Source organism: Pseudophryne corroboree, chromosome 5 (assembly GCF_028390025.1).
Source record: "Pseudophryne corroboree isolate aPseCor3 chromosome 5, aPseCor3.hap2, whole genome shotgun sequence".
Classification (NCBI taxonomy): domain Eukaryota; kingdom Metazoa; phylum Chordata; class Amphibia; order Anura; family Myobatrachidae; genus Pseudophryne; species Pseudophryne corroboree.
Genome location: NC_086448.1, coordinates 235,801,486 through 235,824,883, shown reverse-complemented (window position 1 = coordinate 235,824,883; position 23,398 = coordinate 235,801,486). Strand labels below are relative to the sequence as shown.

Sequence of the window (23,398 nt, the reverse complement as noted above, 5' to 3'; positions counted from 1 at the left end):
GAGTGCCATGGTTGACAGCTAGGCCTACGTGGAGTGTGATGGGTAGCTGGAGCCACTTCATCAAGGGCTAGTTCTAGAGTCTTTTTCAGGTGTGATACAGCCATCTCAGGAGAGGTGGACAGTTCTTAAAGATTAATTGTGTTAATATTTCGGCGGGTTTGAGGAGGATTGGAGGACTTCAGCAACACAGAATTTGAATTAATGGAGGAGAGCATGCCAGTGATAAGGCTGTGATCTGAGAGAGGGAAAGGAATGTTAGTGAGTTCAGAAACGGAGCATAGTCTGGTGTATACTAGATCAAGGCAGTGGCCCTCTCGATGAGTAGAGGAGTCAGTCCATTGGGAGAGGCCGAGAGAGAAGGTTAGAGAGAGTAGTTTGGAGGCGTGAAAAGCAGATTTTGGACAATCAATAGCAATATTAAAATCACCCATGATGATGGTGGAGATGTCAGAGGATAGGAAGAGAGGGAGCCAGGCAGAAAAATCTTCCAGAAATAGTTTGGGATGCCCAGGTGGGCAATAGATAGCTGCAACACACAGAGACAAAGGAGAGTAAACCCTGATGGAATGTACTTCAAATGATGTAAATGTGAGTGATGGAACCTGTGTAGAACAGTGTATGCAAAAGATTTGGAAAGTAATAGTCCAACTCCTCCTCCTTTATGGTTCCCAGGCCTGGAGGTGTGTGTAAAGTGGAGACCGCCATGTGACAGTGCTGCAGGGGAGGCTGTGTCTGATTGTGTGAGCCAGGTTTCTGTTATAGCCAGCAGATTGAAGTAGTTAGATATGAAGAGGTCATGGATGGATGTTAATTTGTTACAAACAGAGCATGCACATTTTAGTGATCTGGAGGGTGATGGAAGACATGTGGTGTTTATGAGGTTAGCTGGATTTCTATGTTGCTGTGAATCAGGTGAATGTGAGTGATGCAAGTGGTTGGGTCCTGGATTTGGTGAAATGTCACCAGCTATCAGAAGCAGAAGAGAGAGATAAATGTGAGTGTCAGAGGTTTGTGAAAGTTTTTTATGGTGAGAGGTTGTAGATGTTATTGTCAATGAGTTTAGGGAAGTGAAAAGTGCATGAGTGTTAAGAGGGGAGTGAATAATTGAGGGGGCAACATGTACAGAGGGGTGAGTTGCTGGGAGACTGAATGATGCAATGGCCTTTATGAATATTCCATGAAGAGCAATGGCGAAAATCAATTTGTGGTACATAGTTTGTTTGGGATTAAACCACAGTTATCTAGGCTGAGAGTGTATGATTTCACTTGTTAGAGTTAAAAGTTCAGGTGCCCAATTACTGGTGTTGGTCCGCTGTATGTTAACTGAGCATGACAGAGCAAAATGACAAACAGGTATGACAGAGCAAAATGACAAACAGGTATGTACAGTCACATGCAAATCACAATGTAACTGGTTTTATACAAAATTGGTTGCATTCTGTTCGTAGAGGTCATGAGGATTATAGTTGGAAAGATATATACATACGCTTAAATGATAATAATAATAATTTTATTTATATAGCGCTCTTTCTCCAACAGGACTCAAGGCGCTTTACAGACATCAAAAACAATACACATGATACAGAGGATTTGAGTAATACAACAATAGACAAGCAACACAGACATAAAAGAAAAACCTTAAGCCCACAGAAAGCATAACGCAGGATTGGTGCAGGTATTTTGGGTAATGACTTCCAAGGGTTGTGTATTCCACCCTCATAGGTACCAAGTGCAGCAGCCATCTTGGGCGCTCCGCGTAGGATTACTCAGGGTGGAATAGTCTACCCCTAGAAGAGATGACACAAAATGGGGGTGATTTCAGAGTCCTACAGTTTAGAGTAGGGTTCCAACAAAACCACAAGGTCCGTGTATTTTTCATCCCATCCACAAGTGTACCATATGGGGCAGCCATGATGGGCGCACTTTGAAGGTTACACTGTGGGAGGTGAGCCATACAAGGCCAAGTTCATATATTGGAAAACTGATGCTTATGTAGTCGTATGATGTACCCTGCATGTAGGGCACAATGGAAAGGTGTGCAATCAGTGGAGGTAAACATTACAGGAAAACACATGGTGGGGTGGACGCGAGCAATGAAGAGGAAAGAAAATGCACAGATGATTTTTATTGAGGATGAAAGGAAGGGTGGTTGTTTTGTTGCAACGTTGGGTGTTTCCGTCTGTTTTCGTCCTGCTTAAGTTCTGGGTAAGTCTATATTGTAATATTTTCTTAACCCTTTTAAAACAACCCTTCTAAGACAACCCTGTTCAGCCAGGCTGCTGTTCAGCCTAGCATCTTTCCTTATGAATGGTAAGTATCCATGTGTGTCTGATAATTGCAATCAAGGCCTAACACCCCACCTCCAGTTACAGAGCATGCCATAAAACTCAACTAAAACAAACACTGAAATAGGAGTTTACCAACTATTTCAAAGTTTAAATAAAGTATCATCCTAGAATACAATATAGCTTATGATGTAAAAATTTACAGTGTAGATTACCTAATATAATAAAAATATCACTGCAGCATGTATATTCTCAGCAGACCCAGGGGTAAATTTACTAAGACGGGAGTTCTATTTAAGATGGGATGTTGCCCATAGCAACCAATCAGATTCTACGTCTCATTTATCTAGCACCTTCTAGAAGATAATACTTGGAATCTGATTGGTTGCTATAGGCAACATCCCATCTTGAATAGAACTCCCATCTTAGTTAATTTACCCCCCAAACTCCAAATGATGAGTGTAGATTACTTAATATAATAAAAATATCACTGCAGAATGTATATTCTAAGCAGACCCAAACTCCAAATGATGAGTGTAGATTACCTAATATAATAAAAATATCACTGCAGCATGTATATTGTAAGCAGTCCCAAACTCCAAATAATGAGTGTAGATTACCTGCAGAGAAAGGAGAGCAATCGTCACATTGGTCCAGCACAGCCCTTCAATATATGGCATAGATACAGCCACTATGCAAGTCCTGTGTAAGTCTATATTGTAATATTTTCTTAACCCTTTTAAAACAACCCTTCTAAGACAACCCTGTTCAGCCAGGCTGCTCTTCAGCCTAGCATCTTTCTATGAAAACAAATATTTTGATAAGGAGAGCATTCACCCGTATCTGTTTGGATCATTGTGATTGGTCTAATAGCCATTCCAAGTGATAAACAAAAAAGCCTATAGGGTAAAGTGAAACCAATAATGTTTTTAAATGAATCACACTCGCCTATTAAATGTAAGGGTGAAGTCTCACAGATTTTCTGCTGGCAGTCTACAAAAGTACAGATGTGTCCTCATACATCTAACCTTGCTACGCCATGCAATGTGAGATGCCTGGCGCGAATGAGCTGCCAGATCCCATGCAACTCTGCTAATGTTGGGCATCTTTTTTTGCTGAATATGCATTTTAGTTGCAACTCATTAGGACTAGGTCGCACCAGGAGATTGTGCTGCTTAATTTGATATGCAACACTTATACAGGTTTATTGTGTGTGACTGAGTCTTTATACAGAGGACAATGGAATGTGTATTGGGAAAAAAGCTGCAGCTGCTACATTGTAGCACTTTGTGTACAGATTCAAAGACTCAGTCGCACACAGATACAAGTGTTGCATATCAAATAAATCAGCACAGTCTCCTGATTCACCCTAGCCACATGTTGCATTTTTGGCAACAAAAAAAGAAGATGACTGATCCTAGCAGTTCTGTGAGAACTGGCTCGCCGAAGGGGGCAATTTGGTGCGACTACAGCAGTGATGTATGAGGACAAATCTGAAGAGAAATCAGTTAACATAACTGTTCACTTTGCTCCATTCTAATTGAATCTGCCTCTTTGTGTATCCTTAACATGATTATATAGTACAAATGGCAATTTAATACCCTCCATATCATAAATGATCAGATTAAGGCCCAGATTTATCAAGACTTGGAGAGTGATAAATTGCACAGTGATAAAGTACCAACCAATCAGCTCCTAATTGTCATTTTTCAATCACATCCTGCAGCATGCAGTTAGGAGCTGATTGGCTGGTATTTCATCACCGTGCAATTTATCACTCTTCAAGGTTTCATAAATCTGGGCCCAAGATTTTATCCTGAAACAATTATCTAAAGAAAAATCATATTGAAGCAGTCTCTTTTCTATCCACAATGTGACGACAACTGGAAGTGTGTCCAAGCTTGTTCACATACCACATCCAGTGTTTGTTTGTTTTCAGTCTGTTAAATTCGGCAGAACGTAATTGTGCATTAAAATGTGCAGAAATATGTCTGTTTTAAATTGGTACACTGCAGAGGTTGTGTTAACTTTCATTTACATTTGCAATCCCCTAAAAAAAATGTGGGCTACTTTTGTTTTTTGTTTTATTCTGTTGTTCTGGTGGGTTTGGTACGGGATCCCAGCGGTTGGAATCTCGGCTGTTAAAATACTGACGCTGGAATCCCGACCATCAGATTACCGGCAGGGGGGCGAGCGGAATAAAGCCTCTTGCAGGCTCGGTGGCTCGCTTAGCTCACCACAGGTTGTATTCCCACTCCATGTGTGTCATGAACACCCAGGAGTGAGAATAGCTGTGGCGGCGCTGCCAGCATTCTGGTGGTCGGGATTCCGACATTGGTATTTTGACCGCTGGGATTCCGACCAACGGGATTCCAACTACATCCCGTTCTGGTTTACTGTAAGAAGACATATCGTGGTCATCTCATCTTCTTTGCATGCTCTATATAATTGGAAAAAAAAAAAAACAGAATGTAACAAATACACATAAACTGAAAAAGCAGATGTGATAGAGCTTTCAATGCACCAGTTACCTAAAGTACTGAGCGTTAAACAGGAGCTAAACATGGAGAGAGGTCTGTTCAATAAGGAGCGTGAGTACTGAAAAACAAATGCGTTCCAGTTGAAAGTCTGTGCTTTGGATTGTAGCAATATACATCCCCCCATGTTAAGATGTTACAAAGGAAAATACTGAGTTACCGATAGCAGAATGACATGCAGATCTATGTTAGATCGCAAACTTGCTATAAATAAAAAAAAAAAAAAGAATCTAGCTTAATTTGTGTATTTTGTGGTTGTGGCCAACATATATTTTCTTGTTTCACCAGTCTACAGTACTTTTTTCAAAAACGTATAATTTGCTGACATTAGAGTCACAGGTCTAGATTCAGTTAGCTGCAATCTGCCGTTCTCTAAATGCCGTTAGCAGTAGGCTGATCTCTGGTCGCACCTGCATTCAGAAATCAGACTCTTAGACATGGAAACATAGACATGCAGTATCTCCCAAAGCCACCGTAACATGTTCCGGCCTCTTTTTGTGCCAAATTGAATCTGCTTAGTAATTTCATTGCGTTGTAAAGGCCCAAACACACTTGCCGAGAAATTAGCGACGTCGCTTATTTTCCCCCTTCCTGAGCGATGTCGCTCATTTTCTCGGCAAGTGTGTATGCTGCCAGCGACGATTGATGCGTGGCCCTGTGGGTTGGCAACGATCGTCGCTGTCGGCAGTGCATGCATGCTCTATCTGGACTGTCGTCCAGGATTTACATGCACGGCCAGCCGCTGTGAGACATCACTGAGTGATATGAATGGTCATATTGCTCAGTGTGTACGGGCGGCCGCCGACCGCCCTGCCCTGGAGGGGAAACACTAGATGACGTCGCTCATAGAGCGACGTTGTCTAATGTGTATGGACCTTAAGTAAATGCACTTATTTGTTCTCTGTTTACAGCCATTGTATTACCTGAACATTTGCATAAAGGTAATGATTATACATGGTCACTAGATGGGCAAATTATGCTATTCTCACATCTCAAGTTATGTTATAGACATATAATGTTTTATGCAAAAACATAAAAGGAAAGGAGGTGTTCTGAAAAACTAATAAAAATAAAGCAGGAATCCTAGATGTGGCCATTATACTGTTATCATAGGCATAAATCATGACAGTTATGCAGCACGTTAAAGATAAGCTGATCTTTGCTAGGACAGATGGGTAAATTCTTTCACATTAATTGCGAAAAGCTTTCAGTTTGTACTTTTGCACGGCTCTGTGAATAATTCTGGCTTGTTGCCACAAAACTTGTTTTATGACTTAGTAATTCCTTGTTGTTACCTGACAATGGAGATTGTGTTGTATTAACCTTTTAGCAAAATGTGAAGTATTTGAGAAGCTGCAGATGTGACTTGAACCGTAAATGAAGCATTACGGTATACCTCTTACATTTTTCACAAATTTAGCAAAACAAAGTGAACAATTTGTGATTATATATCATTGTGTGGTTTTTAGATATACTCTTTTTTAAAGAACATTCTATTGTCCGTATGTATTTTCCAGGTCAAGACAGCAACCATTGCAACTGAAAGAAACGGAAGCCTGGAGAACTGCAACATGAATATTAATGCTTCCATTTATGACGAGATTCAGCAGGAAATGAAAAGAGCTAAAGTATCCCAAGCACTATTTGCAAAGGTTGCAGCTTCCAAAAGCCAGGTACATAATATTCATTTGAAGAAAAAATATTATCCTGCTTTCTGTACAGGCTTAGAAAGTTCCAATGTTTGAAAGGGCAATTTAGTGCATTGTATACATGGTTGTGTCTAAGTTCTTTTGCTCTCATTTATGGTGTTGACCAGGTTGTTTTTTTATGCAAAACATAATAAAATAAAAAAAATTAGCAAAAATACAGATGAAAATTTCCCACACTTGTAAGAACTGTAACATTTCAGGATGTGGGGGCAATTTTGGGGAAGGAAGGCACCATGGTACACCGTGGTAGCAATTTTTTACCCAACACAGCACTTGGTATATTCATGAAAATATACTAGCAATGGGACAAGCAGATGTGTTTGGAAAGTCTGAGTTGCACTGTGAGGCCAGGCACCCACTGATGCTACATTAGTATTTATTATTTTATTTACTTTAATAGAAACGCACGTCCTGTGCAAACACAGGAATACTTACGTGATCCTGGCTGAATGGATACTGGCTTTCAGTATCCCACCAGCCGGAATTGTGGCAGGGAGTGCAGCGAGTCAAGTTTCGGGCGAAGCCCGCCACTGGTTAGACTACCACTTGGTTGTGGTGTTGACCCACCACCCGAGTGGGAATACCAGGCTGCGGTCAGTATTCCGTCCGCCGGCATTTTACTGGCTGTTGGGATTCCGGCAATGGCGTTGGGATTCTGGCGTCGGTATCCTGAACGTTGGGATCTCGACAGCCAGTGTTTCCCGCAAACACGCATCCCACATACCGCATCCCGCAAACACGTTTGAAATGTAACTGTCCCTAGCACTTGGAGCTCACTGAAGTCTTTAACAATGGAAAACCCATTTTTATAAAACCTCATGTTTTCTAAACAAGAATGCTACCACAACACTAATAGAGGCAACAGTATAGTTGGCTATGCTGTCATTAGAAATTATATTTTATATTGTCTCACCCATTTATAGGCACTGTTATTAAAAAAATCTATCTCACACCTCCTAAATTCCATCATCCCCCTTTAAGGTGTAGATACAATCTTTTGAATGCATTTATAGAGGGGTGTACCTGGCAATCCCCAACAAAATGTATGGAGGCAGCACAGAAATACATAGCTTATAACTGCACTGATTGGACCTCACGCAGCTTGTCTGCGATTGCTGAGGCTTGCGCATTCCATGTGTAAGTGCAGGACCCCGCGCATTCACAGGAGCCTCAAAAGTAAGATGAGTATGCATGTCATCTATCATCATAATGCTCAAAGTAGTGACCCATGCTGTTCTGCTATTAGTTGGTCTCCTACATACACATCTATATTCTAAGTAAATACTTAAATTGATAAATCCTACTGAAAAACAGAAGTCATGTTGTAACATCTTATTAGATTTTGTTAGTCATACATTACTTTTGAAAGTTTATATTGAAATTAGGATTGATGACTTCAATGGTTATATGTGTCTTTTCTTTGTCTGTTTATGAGAACCAGATGTATATGTTGCACTGCATGAATTATCAGAGAAAATTGTCTTATAATAAGATGTTGCTATATATATGTATCATGTTGTGTGATGTGTCGACTGTTTCTATTTTTAACATAGTAAAACTGTTTCTGTATTGTGAAAATGCACAAATGGTTAAGTTCTGGTTTGTGGTGTCTTAAGTGTAACCTACGTTCTTATTTCTAAGCCATTTTTATAATTACCTTTTAAACAGCTTTGAGTGTTTTTTAGAGTGCTGTTACAGGTTCCAGTTTGCATACATTTTGTTTGTAATGTATTCTTGGAATAAAATGTTCAGTTTTATGGACGTTGATATTGTCTATTTCGAGAACAATGTTTGAAATTCCTGGAATCTCTGTGCAGGGTTCCCATGTGTCCTGGTTTTCCCAGAGATGTTCCCATTTTTCCACCCAAAATCTGTATCTTGTAATACTCATTTTCCCATATTTTGAATACATAATCAATCCTCACATTACATTTTAAAGTAATTATGATGTGTATTTTACCTACCAAGCGTTAAGAGATTTAGGGGGAATTCAATTGCCGGCGAATCCATTTGACCCGGCCGAATCAGCTCAACAATAGCTGCGCTGTATGGAAGCCCAATCTCGCACAAGTGTTTGCTGTCCCATAGGGTAGTGAACACTTTTGTGCGAATCTGGCATTCGGATGGCGAAGGGTGCGAGATGGGGAGGCGTGCGACCAAACTAATTAAGGGCATGGAGACGCTGGAATACGAGGAAAGGCTTACAAGGCTAGGCATGTTTACACTGGAAAAGAGGAGACTAAGAGGGGACATGATCAACATCTACAAATATATAAGGGGACAATACACAGAGCTTGCGCGGGACCTGTTTTTGGTAAGATCAACACAGAGGACACGTGGATACTCGCTTAGGTTAGAGGAGAGGAGATTCCGCACAATGTGGCGAAAAGGTTTTTTCACAGTAAGGACAATATGTGTTTGGAATTCCCTGCCTGAGGGAGTTGTAATGGCGGACTCAGTCAGCACCTTTAAGAATGGGTTAGATAAATTCCTATTGGATAAGGATATCCAGGGTTATGGTGCGTAGTCGCGCACTATAGTTACTATGAAAAGAGGAATAAAACACGACGGCTGACATCAGCATCAGACACAATTTAGACCAAAATAATCCTGCATAGGAGACCACAAATAGGTTGAACTTGATGGACAAATTGTATTTTTTCAACCTTAGATACTATGTTACTATGTTACATTGCTAGCGTTTATATGCCGCCACAACAATAGCATTTTTCACCCTTTGCTGGCAAATGAATCCCCCCCTTAGGCATTGCACATGACTAAAATCCCCTTCTTCCACCCTGTAAAATCCTACCCCCACCGCCCCACCCCCATTCTGAGCAAGAAAGGTAATTTCACTGTATAAATATATGCTTACAAAAAGGGTATCCCGAGGAAAGGGGCTTGGGATAAAGAAGTTTACCTCTTTGTGGGGGCACTCATTTGAAATATTTCATATTTATTGCTTAAAATTTAACTTTTAATAAATCATTTAAAATTGTGTATAGATAATTTCTGGTCACCCTTAAGAAAGAACTGTATAATACAACATATGGTGTGAGAAAGTGTATTCATCAATAATTTAGGGAGAATATATGTCGAATACTAATTCCTCTAATGTCATACTACCTAGGGTGAATATATCAAAAAGTTCAAAACATACCTGGTATATAATTATTGATCGTACGTGGTTGTGTCCCGTGAACTCCTGTAAGGAAAATATTAACCTAAAAGGAGAGAGAGGTAACACATCCCAGAAGACGCTTAGATTGCAGTTCTCCTGGTTTGAACAGTTCCTATCGCAATTATAATATAATTATGCATTTAGTCATAGCAACTGTTATTTTTTCTATCACCACATACATCAATTGCTATGGAAGGGAAATCCGAGTAATTTTTAATTGATATTGACAATTTTGAAATATCAAATATTCACCTTCAAGATCAGCCGATCATACCAACATGGCATTTGGTGATCAAGCCCCTAGGAGGGTGAAACGTACGTTCAGACTAGCTATCTTGTCACTAGACGTAATTACTGGCTACCTGCTACAGACACACGGAGACCCGATACGAGGGAGACGCTGCCCGTTGCAGCCGCAGCATAGACATTGTTCTTTCTAATTACTTGCAGTCTAGCAACCTCGTCACTTCACGTAATTACCGGTTACCTGTCATAACCACACGGAGACCCGATACGTGGGAGACGCTACCCGCTGCAGCTGCAGCGCAGACACTGCTCTGCTTGATTATTTCCACACCAGCTATCTCGTCACTAGACGTAATTAACGGGTACTGGTCACAGACACACGGAGACCCGATACGTGGGAGACCGCTGCAGCCGCAGCACAGACACTGCATAATTATATTATAATTGCGATAGGAACTGTTCAAACCAGGAGAACTGCAATCTAAGCGTCTTCTGGGATGTGTTACCTCTCTCTCCTTTTAGGTTAATATTTTCCTTACAGGGGTTCACGGGACACAACCACGTACGATCAATAATTATATACCAGGTATGTTTTGATCTTTTTGATATTTTCACCCTAGGTAGTATGACATTAGAGGAATTAGTATTCGACATATATTCTCCCTAAATTATTGATGAATACACTTTCTCACACCATATGTTGTATTATACAGTTCTTTCTTAAGGGTGACCAGAAATTATACACAATTTTAAATTATTTATTAAAAGTTAAATTTTAAGCAATAAATATGAAATATTTCAAATGAGTGCCCCCACAAAGAGGTAAACTTCTTTATCCCAAGCCCCTTTCCTTGGAATACCCTTTTTGTGATCAAACTGTCATATTTTCCTCTGGGGTGCACCGCCAACAGCGTTATTTTTTAATATTAAGGATTTTTCCTATTTAATTAATTCTTTATAGTTGGTTTCTATACATACATCTTGACACTTTTCTATATACTGTTTACGGCAGTGCAGGACGACTTTTCTTTTTCTGTGTTAAATATATGCTTATACAATATATGGGCAACATCATAAAACTAAGTTTAAAGTAATATATTACAAACATTTTTTGTTTATAATACACTTAAATGTTTTGTTTTCACCTTCATATAATGTTTCCTGGGATCATTATAGACAGTGCCATCAGAATGAATTTAATACAACTGCTGGGCAGATTATAGAGACTCAGATATTCCATCATCACAGAATATTGTGATCTGTACAGTAAAGCATAATGGTATACTGCACCCTGATAGTGGCCCTCATTCCGAGTTGTTCGCTCGCTAGCTGCTTTTAGCAGCATTGCACACACTAAGCCGCCGCCATCTGGGAGTGTATCTTAGCTTAGCAGAATTGCGAACGAAAGATTAGCAGAATTGCAAATAGAAATTTCTTAGCAGTTTCTGAGTAGCTCGAGACTTACTCAGCCATTGCGACCAGCTCAGTCAGTTTCGTTCCTGGTTTGACGTCACAAACACACCCAGCGTTCGCCCAGACACTCCCCCGTTTCTTCAGACACTCCCGCGTTTTTCCCAGAAACGCCAGCGTTTATTCGCACACGCCCAGAAAACGGCAAGTTTCTGCCCAGAAACACCCACTTCCTGTCAATCACAGTACGATCACCAGAACAATGAAAAAACCTTGTTATGCCGTGAGTAAAATACCAAACTTTTGTGTAAAATAACTAACCCTATGCGCTCTGCAAACCTTGTGCATGCGCAGTAAGCGACTAATCGCAATATAGCGAAAATCGGCAACGAGCGAACAACTCAGAATGAGACCCCCAGTGTCCCATGATCACTCTCAGTTTCTAAAAATTCATTGGAATAAACATTTACCTTTTTTTACCACAAAAGATTTTCAGTAGTAAATTATTTATACTATATTTAACTATTGATGGTTGTGATTTAATTAAAAGTGAAAGACACTTTAAAAGTGTGATATTACATGTTAATTTTGTGGGATTTTTGCTTTGTGTTGTGGTTTTTTCATTATTCCCCACGCACATTTTCATCTGCACTAGTAATGGAGCATAGCCACTTAACATAGATACTCTGATACACTTCTCCAGAACTGCCAATGGAAATCCACATTGTTCAGCATAAATAAACTTAATATAAATTCAATGAGATGGATGTTTGTGTGATTTAATACAAATAAAAATTTTAAAAATAATTTATTGGGTTGCAAGAACTAACAGTAAATATGGGATTTAATAAGTGAACAACCAAAGATGTATTTTATCTCTGGTTGACTAAATTTGTTAAATTAAATTAATTAACATATAGGAAATATTTTCCTATGGTGCCCATTTACCTTAAATGGAAGGAGCAACCCAGGCTGCTGAATGCAGCCGTTCTCCTAACATTAAATGCACTGAAGGGCAATGTGAGCTGCAGTATTATTCACAAACCACATTGTTTGAATTGCAGTTTCCAATTGGTCACAACACTCACAATTTACTTCCCCTATGGAGACAGACAGTATTAGGAAAATCTTTCCTAGGTGGTAATGGAGCTTTGTAAACAAACAATTATTAATTTGCTGTGTTAAATTTTAAACTTTTTTTTAAAAAAATCATCCACTTGGGGGGGCTTTACCTCGCAACAGATTTCCAGAAAAAAATCCCCATGGCATGGGGAAAGGTTATGAAATTAAATAACAGGAAAACACATTTTTGCACATTGTGATACGTAAATGAAAAAAGTTCAGTCATGCATGCTGAACAACTACAATATATAAACACACACACACACACACACACACACACACACACACACACACACACACAAACAGACACACAAATACAGTGCTGCTCCAGCTATTTGGTTGGTCTGGATCTGCAATTTTATAACATTTTCCTGATGTTCGATGACCGTACACATAGTTATGTGATCAGATTTATCTTCTGTTCCACTCAAAAATACAAGATAATTGTGTGGTTATTTTTCTAATTAGTTATACAAATGAAATGACATGAATATCATTGGTGTAAGAACCCATACCTCTCCTGCACTTGGTTCAAAAATGTACACTAATTACTAGCTATTCCTGCACATTCATTGCAAATTTTTATTTTGTATTTATCTACAGACGCCACAAAAAAGCATACATGTATTGAACTAAGTGCCTGAATTACCCTAAACAATTCTATTAATAGCAAAGCTGGTGGGATACTTACATTTCTGATTGGTTACTGGTCTAGGTAGTAGGACTTTAAATAAAGACAAGTATAGTGTACAGGGATGCAGTAATATAATGCTGTAGCCAGCCAATAAGAGTACAGTTACCAGGCAATAATCTAGTTCCTGTCAACAGAAAAAAGGAAAGGAATTGGATAAAATCATGGGTGAAGATGAGGAGGAGACTGAGTGCTGTAATATACAGTAACATATTTGTATTATGAGGCACAAGGGGGTATATGTACTGGGGAAAAAAAAACCAGAATATGAACAAAAGAGTCTAAGATTGTGAAGAAATGATGACTTCTACAGGGCACTTATGAGAAGAACGAACAGGAGGAAGGAAGCCAAAGATTTTGAAATGAAAACAGAAGCTGTATGGAGTTTTCATTATATGTATATCTGATAACAGATAGAGGAATAGAATATATTTCCTGAAAAGATATCTGAGATACCCACTGCCTGTTAACTAAGTTATTTCTCCATTATTCAACACCAGATTACATATAGAGCTAAACGGCTTATAATATTGACTGAAAGAGTCTTAAGTGGAGTGTTAAACCACTTTTTATTAGTGGGATGACACTAGCCTGAAACCCTGTTTCAACTTTTCCAGTCCCTATCATTACATTTTATCATAGTCTGCAGGATAGCCATATACTTCTCCCCATGATCATTTTGCTTACACTACCTTAATATGAATCCTGCGTTGTCTGCTGCTATTATCATAATACTTAGAGGTGATGTTACTCGCTTACTGAAATTTGATGGCACCAATAGGTCTATGATTATATTGATAGGCTAGAGGTCTATGCCGGATCTCCAGAGAGTTTCAGTATGAGCTGGCTTTGAACACATTAGAGGCTAATGCTACAGAGACTATTTTATTAAATCCAGAACTGGATAGAGCTACATTAAGGGACATTGTTAGGATTTGTTATGGAAATTATTATTTCCTCATTTTCAAAAACATGGAAACCATAACTCCATTTGCCAATTCCTTTCAATAGTTGATGAGATAACACTAAGGAAAGATGATACAGATCATGGTGCATTAGATAAATTATACTTGCCATCCCCAGCATGCCTCTGCAATGGATCCTGAAAAAGGCAGTGCACTTGGATAGTTCTGTCACCTTTCATGAGATTCAAACTGGATCCATTGCTGGGGACATCAAGCTATTTTTACTTCCAGCCAAAAAGGCTGTGATGGGTATGATGGATATTCTGGAAAATGCTGTAAAAGACCTTGAAGACTATGCTTATGATGAAGACTATGGAACATTCCAGAATATCAAGAGCTGAGTTAGTGTTCCTTTATTAGTAGATTTTTTTAAATTATCTTTTTGACTAATCTCTAATAACAAAATATATTTTTGTTTAAAATGGCCAAAACCTTTTGCTACTGCTATTGATTTTAATCACTTTAACATTGACCAATAATTTACCCACTACAATTGTGTGTCTTGTAATATGGAAATTGAGTTATGTACAAAATCTTATTCCTAAGAGAACCTATGTAATTAGTCTGTGAACCTCTGCAGTTTTCTGGAGAAATATGATCTTTTCCATAATATGGGGACTTTGTATTGGAAATAGTTTTCCCCTCAAAGGTCTACTCAACATATATTCCAAAGGCTTATAAAGTTTAGGCAATAAAATTAACATTTAGTCTGGTAAGGCTTTCCAAGTTTTAACTAACGTATAGATGGCTTATAGGTGGCTGCAGAATGCTACAGTTTTAATAGTGTTGGTACACTTAAATTGGACAAATGCCAAAGTCATTGTGGCTCCAAATCTGCTTAATCTGACCTGCTTTATTCCATTACAGGTTGAGTATCCCTTATCCAAAATGCTTGGGACCAGAGGTATTTTGGATATGGGATTTTTCCGTATTTTGGAATAATTGCATACCATAATGAGATATCATGGTGATGGGACCTAAATCTAAGCACAGAATGCATTTATGTTTCATATACATCTTATACACACAACCTGAAGGTAATTTTAACCAATATTTTTCATAACTTTGTGCATTAAACAAAGTGTGTCTACATTCACACAATTCATTTATGTTTCATATACACCTTATACGCACAGCCTGAAGGTAATTTAATACAATATTATTAATAACTTTGTGTATTAAACAAAGTTTGTGTACATTGAGCCATCAGAAAGCAAAGGTTTCACTATCTCACTCTCACTCAAAAAAGTCCGTATTTCGGAATATTCCGTATTTCTGAATATTTGGATATGGGATACTCAACCTGTATTATTATTATTATTATTATTATTAATTATTATCCTTTATTTATATGGCGCCACAAGGGTTCCGCAGCGCCCAATTACAGAGTACATAAATAATCAAACAGGAAAACAGCAACTTACAGTTGATGACAGTATAGGATACGTACAGGATAAATAAACATAGTTACAACAGCAGATGACACTGGAATAAGTATCAGGTGGCAGAAGACTGCTGTATGTGGTACAGTTGAAGAATATTTAAGACAAAGGATAAGCACATGAGGGAAGAGGGCCCTGCTCGTGAGAGCTTACAATCTAAAGGGGAGGGGTAGACAGGCAAGGGTGACACAGATGGGGTACATAGAGAATGTGGAACAGAGGCTTAGGATGAGATTTGGCTGGGTTTGGTGAAGAAGTGGGTCTTGAGAGCCCGTTTGAAGTTTTGTAGAGAGGTGGAGAGTCTGAGGGGGAGAGGTAGGGAATTCCAGAGAAGTGGTGCAGCACGTGAAAAATCTTGGAGGTAGGAGTGGGAGGAAGTAATCCGTAGGCAGGAGAGTCGTCGTGCATTAGCAGAGCGAAGATGACGGGTGGGAGTGTAAAGGGAGAAAAGGTCAGAGATGTAGGTGGGAGAGGAGTGAGTGAGGGCTTTGTAAGTGAGTGTGAGAAGCTTGAAATGGATTCTGAAAGGGAAGGGAGCCAGTGAAGGTGTAGTAGGAGAGGAGAGGTAGACGTAGTGCGTTTGGTGAGGAAAATGAGCCGGGCACCAGCATTGAGGATAGATTGGAGTGGATAGAGGTGTTTGTCAGGGATGCCAGTCAGGAGGAGATTACAGTAGTCCAGTCTGGAGATGACCAGTGAGTGGATAAGAGTCTTAGTAGCATCCTGGGTCAGAAAGGGTCTGATCCTGGAAATATGTTTTAGATGAAAACGGCAGGTTTGTGAGAGGTGCTGAATGTGTAGTTTGAAAGAGAGGGAGGAGTCAAGGATTACTCCAAGACAGCGAACTTGGGGGCTAGAGGAGATAGTAGTGCCATCAATAGATAATGAGATTGTAGGAGGTGAGGTTATGCGGGAGGAAGGGAAGATGATCAGCTCGGTCTTAGACATGTTAAGTTTAAGAAAGCGCTGGGAAATACAGGAAGAGGTAGCAGAGAGACAGTTGGAGATACAAGTGAGGAGAGCAGGGGAGAGGTCTGGAGAGGAAAGATAGATTTGGGTGTCATCAGCATAGAGATGATATTGGAAGCCAAAAGAACTAATGAGCTTACCTAGTGAGGATGTATAGAGAGAGAAGAGAAGAGGACCAAGGACAGAACCTTGGGGTACACCTACAGTTAGTGGAAGTGAGGCGGAGGTGGAGTCATGAGAGGAGACAGAGAATGAATGGTCAGAGAGGTAGGAAGACAGCCAAGAGAGGGCAGTGTCACGCAGACCAATGGAGTGAAGGATTTGCAGTAGGAGAGGATGGTCCACAGTGTCAAAAGCAGCAGAGAGATCAAGTAGAATAAGTATAGAGTAGTGTCCCTTAGATTTAGCAGCATGGAGGTCATTGCATACTTTTGTAAGGGCAGTTTCAGTGGAGTGGAGAGGACGGAAGCCAGACTGGAATGGGTCAAGTAGTGACTGTGAGGAAAGAAAGGAAATAAGGCGGTTGTAGACAATAAGCTCAAGGAGTTTGGAGGCAAAAGGGAGGAGAGAGATGGGTCGGTAGTTGGAGAGAGTGTTTGGATCAAGGGTAGGTTTTTTAAGAATAGGAGAGATGAGTGCATGCTTGAAGGCGAGGGGACAGTGCCTGATGAGAGGGAGAGATTGAGAAGGGGGAAAAGATGGGAACAAGCAGAAGGAGATAGGTAGCGGAGGAGGCGGGAGGGGATAGGGTCAAGTGGGGAGGTGGTGAGGGGACAGGAATGAATGAGGGCCATGACTTCCTCTCCAGATGCATGGTAGAAAGATGTCAGAGTTGGTGGGAGGGATGGGGAGGGGTGGTAAGGGATGGGAGAAAGCTGGTTACCGATGGTCTGGTGTGATGTGATGTCCTTACGTATGGAGTCAATTTTGGATGTGAAGTAAGTGGCAAAGTCAAGAGCAGAGAGTGAGGAAGGGAGACGAGGTGGAGGTGGGCAGAGGAGTGAGTTGAGAGTGGCAAAGAGGCGCCGGGGGTTGGAAGACTGGGAGGAGATGAGGTTCTTGAAGTATGACTGTTTAGCAAGAGAAAGGGCAGCACTGAAGGATGAGATCATAAGTTTGAAATGGAGGAAGTCTGCCTTAGAGCGTGATTTCCTCCAGTGACGCTCAGCAGTACGTGAGCATTTTTGCAGATATCTGGTGCATTTGGTGTGCCAGGGTTGAGGTGTTAATTTGCGAGGGTGAATAGTGGTTGGTGGAGCAACAGAGTCAAGAGCAGAAGTGAGGGATGCATTGTATATGGAAGTGGCTTGTTCAGGGCATGAGAGAGAGAATAGGAGAGAGTCAAACAGGGAGGAAAGGAATGTGGTGTCAATAGCCTCAATGTTACGCTTAGTGATGGTAGCCTTGGGAGGTAGAGATGGGGAAGTCGAGAGAGATAGGTTAAAGGAAAGCAGGTGGTGGTCAGAGAGGGGAAATGGGGAATTGGAAAAATCTGAAATATCACAGCGGTGAGTGAAGACCAGATCCAGTGAGCTCCCATTCACATGGGAGGGTGAGGAGGTCCACTGGGAGAGACCAAGTGTAGAGGTGAGGTTAAGGAGTTTAGAGGCAGGGGATTGTGTGGGGATGTCAATAGGGATGTTACAATTGCCTAGGATAATGGAGGGAATGTCAGAAGAGAGGAAGTGAGGAAGCCAGGAAGCAAAGTTGTCGATGAATTTGGAAGCAGCGCCAGGGGGGCGGTAAATGACAGCTACTCTAAGATGGACTGGTTGGAAGAGGCGTATAGTAAGGACCTCAAATGTAGAGAATGTAAGGGATGGTTCTGGTGGTATGAGTTGGTAGGAGTAACTAGAAGGTAAAAGGACCCCAACACCACCCCCATGGCGACCCCCAGGTCGCGGTGTGTGTGTGAATGCGAGGCCTCCAGCAGAGAGAGCAGCAGGAGAGGTAGTGTCAGAGGGCATAATCCAAGTTTCAGTAATGGCTAGTAGATGTAGGGAGTTGGAAATGAAAAGGTCATGAGTGGGGACCAGTTTGTTACAAACAGATCTGGCATTCCAGAGGGCACAGGATAGGGGTATGAGTTTGTGGGTGAGATGTGAATGAGATTATCAGGGTTGCTGTAGCGATGAGGAAAGATTAACTTTAAGGGCTGGGATGATGAGAGAGTAGTGATGGTGCGGGTGCCTGAGCTAGGAGGGGAAACTGCTAGAGGTGGGCAGGGAGGGAGGTCAGTGTGATGTGGATGGGAGTGTGGGGAGGTGACAGGGAAGGGAGGGATGGAGCAGGGCTGAGTTGTGGGGTAGCAGGACCATGGGGTAGATGTGAGTAAAAGTTGGGTAACAGGAAAGGAGGGGAAAGAATACAGAGAGATGGAGGGGAGACAGAGGAGGGGAGGGAGGAGGAGGTGTAGGAGACTAGGGGAGAAGGATAAAGACACATGATTAGGTAGACACTGAGTGATGTGGGGAGTATAAGAAAGCCTTGACATAGTGTTTAGTAGGTAAATAGGTTGTGGGAAAGTGGAAGAAGGAGTGGAGGCTGTAAGGGATTCAGAGCCGAAGAATTGCAGAAATGCAGGTGAGAAAAGCAGTGTCGGCTCAATGGGTGTTGATTTAGTATAAAATGAATCAGAAGCGTAGATAAAGTGGGTGTTGAAATGTATTTGGACCGTAAGAAATGAAAAGAATTGTGAGGTATGAGAAGCAATGGTAATACTGTACGATTTTAAGTGTTTGTAGGTAAGATTGCATTGGTGCAGCTGTGCATTAAAAACAAAATTACAATAATACAGATACAAGCATTTGTTGGTGAAATGGATGGTTTATGATATGTCCAAGTAAGGTAGTTCTGTGCTATTTAATCAGATGCAACAATCAGGAGGTGAGTGATCTGAAGAGTAAGTGACTCACATTTGTTATTAGTTCCTCTGTTTTCTTTGTTTTGTTAGATTGGTGTGCTTCTGTATTCCTTCTTTTTCACTTTGTTTGAACGCTGATGGAACGCTGCTGTTATGTGTAAATTTTATCACGCTTTGATAAAAATGCACGCTTCGATAGTAAATGCACAGCCAAACGGCTTTGCACAGCCTACACCATTGGACTTAAGTAGAGGACTACTACAAGTGAAACCAATAATTGAAATCTGTAACCACACCCCACACCCTCAAATGCCAGGCAATAAATTACCTTAAAAAAACAACAACCAGGCATTCCACAAAGATTAAACTGGGTCTATATCATTCCTAACTAAAAAAAAGAACTTCAAAATCACATACTATGCAATAATGTTTCACTTTGCATTACCTAGCAGAATTAGCTTTGCATATACAGATATCGTGCAGCAGAATATGTTGGTGGAGTAGTTACCTAGCAGAATTAGCTTTGCATATACAGATATCGTGCAGCAGATTATGTTGGTGGGAGTAGTTACCTAGCAGAATTAGCTTTGCATATACAGATATCGTGCAGCAGAATATGTTGGTGGGAGTAGTTACCTAGCAGAATTAGCTTTGCATATCCAGATATCGTGCAGCAGAATATGTTGGTGGGAGTAGTTACCTGTAGGTGACAAGAATACATTACATAATAGCAGCTTTCTGTCAACTAAGCAATGGCCAGTTAACAATTTTTCATGTGTGGTCCTTTGAAGGAGAAATACTTGCGCTACGACAGTTGTCAATTGAAGTTTGAACAGAAATTAAATTGAGGAATCCTACCTCAGAATGGAATGGGGAAATCATCTTACAAGAGTTCAGCTTGGACAAGAGTTAATAATAGGAAAGCTAGAAATAGAGCAGAGTTGGGTTTTTGTCACTGTTCATTTGTGAAACACTGCAGTGGGAAAATAGCATACATAAACAATGATATATGGTAGCAATGAGATGTGGATATGGCATTAGGTTCCAGATGGACCAGCTCTTGAGATCTTACTATATAGTGGGGATGTGGGTACAGGCGAAAAGCAAATGTGACTCAGGTGGTTGAGTAAATTTCATGGAATAGGTGAGTTTTTATAGAACATTTGAAGCTTTGGAGGCTTTAGTGTTTTCGGTGTCATCTGTTTTTAGAAACAATGGAAACAATGGTGGATTACGCAACAAAAAGAAAAGGTGTCACTGTCTGCCCCATCTGTGTCATAGTCATCTCTCTGCCCTCCTATTTATAATATAAACTCTCAGGAGCAGGGCCCTTTTCCTCATGTGCTTTTCCTTTCCTTACATATACTTATACATGTACTTGTCCTGCAATGTCTTGTACTGTAAGTCACTGTTTTCTAGTTTTGCTTATATGTTTATGTACTTTGTTAGGTGCTGTGGAACCCTTGTTGCACCATGTAAATAAAGGATAATACTAATAATTTACAGAACCTTTACGAATCAATATATAAAGACATTGGTTCCATAGGTAGGTTGTGAGCAAGGCAAATAAAGGGTATGTTAGTAAAAAGTGGTCATTGGGATAACAGTAGAGAGACCCAAGATGATACAAAAGGAGAATTTGCCTTTGTACTTTGCTGTGATTAAATCATTGGTTACTTTTGAAAAAACAGTGTCAGAGAAATGCTTGGGCAGAATTGAGATTGGAGCGGGTCAGATAGTTAGTGATAGGGAAGAGGGCTAAGCAGCTGCAGACAATAGTATAAGCTGTTCAGTAGCAAATATGTGAGAAATGGGATAATAATTGGAGTGTGAAGTTGCTTTGCCAGATTTTTTATTTTATTTTCAAGATTGGTGAGATTTTTGCATGGAAATGTTTTCTAGATTGTTATGGTACCTTGAATATATAACATGACTGGCTGCACTACTAGTATTTTTTGTAGAATTCCCCAAAAAGATGCACCCCCCAGAGCGAGAGAGGTATTGGGATTATTTCAAGAGCAGATGTTAAAGGAAATGTTAGAAAATTTTGTGATGCTTGGAATTCTTTGTATTGCTAACATTGCACATGTCAGGAAAAAAGATAGATTGTTGAGATTTTGGGCAATATGTTAAAGCCTGCATTGTACAGGCTACAGGAATTTCTGTCATAAGCATGCCCTTATATTTAAAGCAGCAATCATTTACAAGGCAATACCAACCTAGTTTACTTTTGCCCTGTAAATGATTGCTGCTTTAAAAATACTGGCATACATTGCAGAATTTCCCACACAGCCTGTAGATTGCAAGATATTACATAGTGCCCTTGTCTGCATTGCCAAAAACTTATCACTTGTACCGTGAGTGGAAGAGTTCTTAACTAATTTAGGTCATGCTAAGTTTCTTCCATAAACTTGTGCTGGCCAATGGTTTTCTGCAAATGTCTGTTAGCAAGAAATGTTGTATGGCCCAGAGAATTAAACTTTCAATTAACCATTATCTACATCAGTGATTTTCAACCTTTTTGTACTCGCGGCACTCCGAACAGTATTTAAAATTGCCAAGGCACACCATCAGTTCCCCACAGAAAAAAACAAAAAACACACATTGGCCCTCATAGTAAAAAATATCCACATGTACATTGGCCTACACAGGAAAAACAATCACATTGCTCCCCACATAAATCATATTGCTCCCTACATAAATGTTATTGCTCCCCACATGAATTATTCACATTGTTCCCCCCATAATCCATAAATCCTTATTCTCCCCACATAAATCCTATTGTTCTCCACAGGAGAAAAAAACAACAACAAATATTAGCCCCTACCGGTCAGCTGTTCTCCTCCCTGTCCCTCAGTGGCGGGGGTTGTTCATAGTGGAGTGCTGCGAATACTGAGCAGCGGGCGGTCTGGCAGGTGTGGATGTGGGTGGGCAAGAAAAGCTGTGTATGCGCAGGTGGGTGGGCTGGCTGGGTGGTGAGATGCGGTGGCCGTGACCTATGATATCACACCGCTGCGTCTTCAAGGCATACGTCACAGCCGGAGCATGACTGATCCTCTAAGAAGAGCCTGGGCCAACAGTTCACTCTGAAGGTGCAGGAAGCTGCTCTGGCTCCGCGGCACACTTTGCAACTGGTCGCGGCACACTAGTGTGCCACGGCACACTGGTTGAAAAAGCCTGATCTACATAGACAAAATTATATTTCCCTTAACTTTCAAAGAACACAGTACATACCTTTACCTAGTCATGCAATGAAATACATTCCATAGGTGGACACTAAAGCCAAAAAGATTAAGGAAAAGAATGAATAGTTGGCTCACATGGTGAGCAATTATGGGATACTAGTTACCAACCCGTCAAAATAACCGAGCAATGTAAAAGTAATGTCAGCACCAGCGGCTGTGTGCGCCTGAACAGAGCAACACTTGAATTGCTCCGTTGGGTGCCATGTAGTGGCCGCCAGCACGCAAAACACTTGAATTCCTCCCACAGAGGTGAGGAGAAGTGTTAGCCTTTTATTAAGTAGCCAAATGAAACACAGATTGGTGCCTTACAGTATTGGAATACTTCTTGCAGTATTTTGGAGGTATTGGCATGTCTATGTCTGGTTGGCTATTATAGTTGATTTTATTAGATTTCTAAAATTTATGCATCACTACAAAAACTATCGAGGGAGACTTCCTCAAGCATACATAGTAAAACTGTCATTTACTGGAAAAAGGAACAACCATGAGCATTAGATAAACTAGTTCAGGAACCAAAATTGCTTTTGAGCAGATTATCAGAAATCGTTCACATTCACTGTAGTAGTGTTAACAAAAGACAAAGGGTGACATTTAATAGCCTGCAAGTTGCAGGCTGTGTGGGACTTTGTGCGAGTCTGCCGGTATTTTTAAAGGGGCAGTCATTTACATGGCAAAACCAGGTTGGTTTTGTTGTGTGAGTGATTGATGCTTTAAAAATACGGGCAGACTCCTA

The 23,398-nt window shown here is 40.5% G+C and overlaps 1 protein-coding gene across 4 annotated transcripts in view; it reads left to right on the top strand.

The window, feature by feature from the left end:
* The window catches only part of SATB1 (SATB homeobox 1), a 322,502-nt gene that overhangs the window by 265,581 nt on the left and 33,523 nt on the right, over positions 1-23,398 (top strand). For all 4 annotated transcript variants that reach the window (XM_063922187.1, XM_063922186.1, XM_063922188.1 and 1 more), the window contains one exon: positions 6,340-6,495. In XM_063922187.1, coding sequence (XP_063778257.1) covers positions 6,340-6,495 — 156 coding nt within the window. The remainder of the gene's footprint in view (positions 1-6,339; positions 6,496-23,398) is intronic.